The sequence below is a fragment of the Stomoxys calcitrans genome, chromosome 5 (assembly GCF_963082655.1).
Source record: "Stomoxys calcitrans chromosome 5, idStoCalc2.1, whole genome shotgun sequence".
NCBI lineage: Eukaryota > Metazoa > Arthropoda > Insecta > Diptera > Muscidae > Stomoxys > Stomoxys calcitrans.
In genome coordinates, this window is record NC_081556.1 from 89,202,922 (window position 1) to 89,209,467 (window position 6,546).

The window sequence follows — 6,546 nt, forward strand, 5'->3', positions numbered from 1 at the left end:
AAGAGTGTCGAGATGCTATTGAAGGCAAGAATGCGACCTACAGAGCAAATCTGCAATTAGTAGCAAAGGGACAGATGAAGTAGAGGTTTCGAGTGAAAAGGAGAGAGAAGAATCACCTATTTCGCAGAAAGAAGAAGGAAATGGAAAGACGTGAGTGTGAGCGAATTGAGATGTACAGGAGTCAGAATGAAGTCCGAAATTCCACCAAAGAATTAAACATCAAACCGAAGGCTTTGGTGCAGGCACATCCTCCTGCAGAGACAAAGAAGTAACTGAAACAGATAGTGTTCGACGATGACGGCGAAGAGGATACCGCAGAACCAATACCTGATGATGGTATAAAATGTTTACCTTCTAGTCAGAATGAGGTCCAAGGAGCTGTGACCCGACTGAAGAATAACAAGGCAACTGAAGCCGACGGGTTGCCCGCTAAACTATTTAAGACCGAAAGCGACACTTTGATAAGGAGTATGCCTCAGCTCGTCTACGCGATATGGCTAGAAAACGCATATCTGATAATTGGAACTTCAGCATACTATGTCCCGTACACAAGAAAAAAGGCGAAACTGAATGTACCAACTACAGAGGAATAAGTCTCCTCCCCATGACATACGAGATACTCTCGTGCGTACTGTATGAAGGAATAAAACCTAAAGTCAATGAGATAATTGGGCCCTATCAATGCGGCTTTAGAAATGGTAAATCCTCTCCAGACCATATATTCACATTGAGACGAGTGAGTCTGAGAGTCTGAGTCTGAGACGAGTGAGTCTCAGTTAAACAGGTGACGTGTGTGGTGTGGTCCCTGGTCACAATCGGGACATACATCCTGCACGTTGTAATCAATCCTTGCGCTGTAGGAATTGAGGCCGTATCGTAGTTGAGCCATTGAGCCATAACTACTCTGGTTTGCCGGGGGAGATGTATTTTTTCAGTTGCAATGGGAGGCTGTCGTTCTCCAAGGACTAAATTCACCCAGTAGCTATTGACCGCATCTGCTACAATGTCTGCATGAATGTTGTCTACGCCAGCTTGATCTAGAGGTTCTCTCCTGTAGCGCTGGATCCCATGCTCTAGATAATTTAGATCTACTTTAAGGCTTCTGGGCGGTGAATACTTATCCACAAGACGATGGTTTGGATGGTCTCTGCCCAGAAGGTATTGCTTAGACAGCATGTAGTTATGTCTTCACACGGGTAGGATCTTTATCTACTGATGGAGGTGGTCCACATGAGAACTGAAACATCCCGTTGCAGTTCGAAGGCGGCATTCTGACAGATCTGTATATTATTCCACTGCGTGTCACAAAGTTGACGGGACCAAACTGGCGCCGCATAACTTACCACAGACCGGTCAATTGCTTTGTACGTTGTCAACAAGGTTTATTTGTCAGCACCCCAAGAGCTGCCGGCAAGTGACTTGAGGACCTTGCTTCTACTTTTGACTTTATCGCGATCAAAGGTTACGAAGTCGGATGGTCGGTCGATGGTGAGTATTATGGAGAGATGGTCTGATCCCAAAGAAATGGTGGCTTGCTAGGTTACGTCAGTCGGGAGATCAAGCAATTCAATTGCAAAAATTATATACTTCCGGGTTCTTTTCAATCCCGGCACGAACAAAAAGCGTGCGAAGAAGGCACACGTACACTGAGGCGGCAGCGCTTGCCGATGAAGGATTCCATCGGGCCAATTCGGTGCGTACAACTTGTTCTGGTAAACCGAACAGAACCAGGGTCGGGGTTCTTTTGAATCCCGGCACGGACCAAAAGCGTGCGGAGAAGGCAATCCGGAATGTGTCACACCCATGACGAAAAAAGGACGAACACGTACACTGAGGCGACAGCCCTTTCCGATGAAGGATTCCATCGGATCAATCCGGTGCGTACTACCAGCTGCCATGGGGTTATATTCTAGCCATGCCTGAGTTTGGTATCCCTGTAAAATTAAATAGATTTGCAGGATGACACTTGCTGATACACGTTCAGTAAGAATAGGAAAGAATCTCTCCCAACCATTCAATACCAAACAAGTTTTCAGACAAGGAGACAAGGCTGGTGAAGATTATATGAGATGCAGATGTGAATAGACTTGGCACACTAGTCACAACAGAACACATGCTACTCGCCTATGCCAATGACATCGACATCATAGGTCAGTCACCGGAAGTAGTAGTGAGTCAGTGCAAATGGGTCTGGCAGTAAATGGAGATAAAAAGAAACGGATGGTAGCAAGATGGTGCCAAAATGCCCTGTACAACAGATCATAAAAAGAAAATCAGAAAGTTGGGAACGACAACTTTGAGATAGTCAGAAACTTTATCGACCTAGGCACCGCCCTAACCGAAACAAATGACATAAGTTTTGAAATAAAGCGTGAAATAATACTGCAAACATATGCTACTTTGGATTAAGTAAGCAGTTTAGAAACAAGGCCACCTCTCGACAGACGAAAATTACACTATACAATACACTTATTCTACCCGTGTTGTTATATGGTTCTGAAGCACGAGTACTTGTAAAAGCTGTCGAGGCTGTGCTTGGAGTGTTTGAGAGAAAGATTCTTCGTAAGATATATGGACCAGTTTGCGTTAATGGAGAATATAGGCGTTCTATGAACCATGAGCTGTATGACGACGATAGCATGGTTACACATATCAAAATACAACGACTGCGTTGGCTAGGACATGTTGTCAGAATGAATAAAGAAGCTTCAGCAAAGAAGTCTTTTGAAGGCTAACATGATGATACATGCAAATCGGGACAACCAAAAGCCCGATGGAAAGATCACACCTCGAAACGTGGTGTCATAGATTATAGAAGGAGCGCAGAAGAACGAGGCGCTTGGAAAGCTATTCTGGGACAAACATACTGCTATAGCCAATTAAAAAAAGTAAAGTTACAGTATATCGCTAGGTCATCATGGATATAAAAATAATGAATGAAGAATTAATATGATGATTAGGTTTAGTAGTAGCTACAATACAAGTACTACCTTATAATGCTCCATAACTGAATTTCTACGACACAAAAATGTCGTATATTTGAGTCTTGTTAGATGAAATTCGGAACAACGCATTAAACAAGGCTCTACGATACCATATCGTATTATATGACGTATTTTAATACCCTCCACCATAGGATGGGGATATACTAATTTCGTCATTCTGTTTGTAACTACTCTAATTATTCGTCTGAGACCCCATAAAGTATATATATTCTTGATCGTCGTGACATTTGACGTCGATCTAGCCATGTCCATCCGTCTGTCTGTCGAAAGCACACTAACTTTCGAAGGAGTAAAGCCAGCTGCTTGAAATTTTGCACAAATATTTCTTAATAGAGTAGGTCGGTTGGGATTGTAAATGGACCAAATCGGTCCATGTTTTGATATAGCTGCCATATAAACCTATCTTGGGTCTTGACTTCTTGAGCCTCTAGAATGCGCAATTCTTATCCGATTGGAATTAAATTTTGCACGACGTGTTTTGTTATGACATCCAGTAACTGTGCCATGTATGTTTCAAATCGGTCCAAAACCTGATATAGCAGCCATATAAACCGATCTTGGGTCTTGACTTCTTGAGCCTCTAGAGGACGTAATTCTTATCCGATTTGAATGACATTTTGCACGAAGTATTTTGTTATCGTATTCAACAACTGTGCTAAGTGTGGTTCAAATCGTTCCATGTTTTGATAAAGCTGTCATATAAACTGTTCATGGGTCTTGACTTCTAGAGGGCGCGATTTAACTGAAATTTTGCATGTAATGTTTTGCTGTTCAAAAAGAGCATACTGCTGAAATATAACCGCATCCAGATATTGACCGACTCTATTATTTACAGATGTCGAGAAGTCTAATATTACTCGCAGTTCCAAACTTTGGAGATGTGGAAGAGAAAACACTAAATGGCGTGTTTTTTGTTTCATTTCGTTAAATCTGGAGGTCGGAATATACTTTTCAGCTCCTATGTTTTACAAACCTTTTTTGTTAAAATCTAAAATTATAGTTTTTTTGTTGTCTATGCGTTCAAGATCAGTTTTTTTGGTTGGCATTTACCACAGGTTTACCAATGATTGTCCAAATTATTTATTATTTGACAACCGTGGGTGATTTTATTTATTTAAAAAAAAATGTTTTGAAAATTGTTACTAACAGTTTTCTTCGAAGTTATAAGCAATAGTCTTTTCCCATTTAGACTACCAAACCAACCATTGGTTTGGTAGTTACATAGCAGCCAAAAACCACTGATCTTGAGCGCATAGACTAGAAAAAGAACTATGAGAAAAAACAGTTCAACAAAAAATTAAAATGTTAAAACTAGTAATTATTTTTTTATTGTTTTTTTCAGATCCACGAAACTCAAAAAAGTCTAACTAATTCGGATAATCAAAAAAATAGAAATATTGTACATTAGGGTGGGGCGATTCGTATGGAAAGAATAAAATCTTGATGGTTGCTTCGCGTTTCCGATTCCTGGGATTGTACTGAGCAAAAAAGTCCAATAGACCATATGTCTACGGGGAAAATCGTGATTCCTGATTTTAACTTGCATTTTTATTTCAAAGACTATTATCATGCTTTATTTGATATTTTAGACTATAACAGCCAAGCCATTGAGTTTTTTGATCCCAAACTGAGGCAATAGTTAAGAATTCTCTAGTACGTAGCAAAAGCATTGGAACGTCCCTTCAGGCAGTTTTGGCTTTGTGAAAGTGCAAATTTTTCTTGAAAATATGGATAAATTACCATTTTCAGTTGTACATATCACAAAATCATAAAAATGTTCTATATCTTAATTTTAGTCTATTTTCTTATTTTATTCTATTTATTTTTGTATTTCTTATTTTTTATTATTCTATTGTTTTCAGTTTGTTTGGCTCATATTTGTTAGTTTATTGTAAACGAACACAGCATCAAATACAAATAAATTTAAATACGCGCTTTAAAATATCTGGCGCAAATGTAAGTTTTTGAAATAATTGTTTCTTGTATAAAATGTGCCGTGCTAATACAAATAAATAAAAAGGCGTTAAGTTTGGCCGGGCCGAACTTTGGATACCCACCACCTCGGGTATATACGTGAACCACCTTTTATCAAAATCCGGTGAAAATTACATACCTTATGTCCCAAAGCAAAGCAAACGATTTGGACCAAATACTAATAAGTACAGTAGCTATATCTGAAAATAAACCAATCTGAACCATATACGGCACGGATGTCGAAAAGCCTAACATAAGTCACTGTGTCGAATTTCAGTGAAATCGGATTATAAATGCGTCTTTTATGCGGCCAAGACTTTAAATCGAGATATCGGTCTACATGGCGGCTATATCCAAATCTGGACCGACTTGGGCCAAGTTGCAGAAAAATGTCGAAGAGCCTAACACAAATCACTGTCCCAAATTTCGGTGAAATCGGACAATAAATGCGCTTTTTATGAGGCCAAAACCTTAAATCGAGAGATCGGTCTATATGGTAGCTATAATCAAATCTGAACCGATCTGAACCAAATTTAAGAAGGATGTCGAAGAGCCTAACTAAACTCATTGTCTCAAATTTCAGCGACATCGGACAATAAATGCGCCTTTTATGGCCCCAAAGCCTAAAACCGAGGGATCGGTCTATATGGCCGAGCTACATCCAAATCTGGATTAAACTGTGCCATATTGCAGTAGTATGTCAAGGGGCATAACTTAACTCACTGTCCCAAATTTCGGCGACATCGGATAATAAATGTGGCTTTTATGGGCCTAAGTCCTAAATCGGAGGCTCGGTCTATATAGCAGCTATAACCAAATCTGGACTGATCTGGGCCAAATTGAAGAAAGATGTCGAAGGGCCTAAGACAACTCATTGTCCCAAATTTCAGCAAAATCGAATAATAAATATGGTTTTTATGGCCTAAGACCCTAAATCGGAGGATCAGTCTATATGGTAGATATATTCAAATCTGGATCGATCTGGGCCAAATTGACGAAGGATGTCAAAGGACCTAACACAACTCACTGTCCCGAATATCATCAAAATCGTATAATAAATGTGGCTTTTATGGGCCTAAAACCCTTAATCGGAGGATCGGTCTATATGGCAGCTATAACCAAATCTGGACCGATCTGAGCCAAATTAACGAAGGATGTCGAAGGGCCTAACACAACTCACTGTATCAAATTTCAGCTAAATCGGATAATAAATGTGGCTATCGAGATACAGTCCGATATAGCCAATCTTCGAACTTAACCTGCTTATGGACAAAAAAAAGAATCTGTGCAAAGTTTTAGCTCCATATCTTTATTTTTAAAGACTGTAGCGTGATTTCAACAGACACACGGACGGACATGACTAGATCGTCTTAGATTTTTACGCTGATCAAGAATATATATACATTATATAGAGTCGGAAATGGATATTTCCATATTTCGCCATGGTTCGGACAGAGCATTCTGTTCAGCTTTTCAGGCGGAATGCTGTCAAACTCCATATAAAAAAAACCTTGACTAAAAATAGGCGGAAATAGTACTCTGCTTATCATGGCGAAACAATAAAAGG

The 6,546-nt window shown here is 39.7% G+C and overlaps 1 protein-coding gene across 2 annotated transcripts in view; it reads left to right on the forward strand.

Annotated features, from left to right (window-relative positions):
* Positions 1–4,888, forward strand: part of LOC106081673 (nose resistant to fluoxetine protein 6) — a 29,828-nt gene extending 24,940 nt beyond the window's left edge. Inside the window, exon 12 of one of the 2 annotated variants that reach the window (XM_059369351.1) lies at positions 4,348–4,888. In XM_059369351.1, coding sequence (XP_059225334.1) covers positions 4,348–4,376 — 29 coding nt within the window. In that variant the 3' untranslated portion in view covers positions 4,377–4,888. The remainder of the gene's footprint in view (positions 1–4,347) is intronic. The other variant, XM_059369352.1, reaches the window with a different exon arrangement.
* The last annotated feature ends 1,658 nt before the right edge of the window (positions 4,889–6,546 follow it).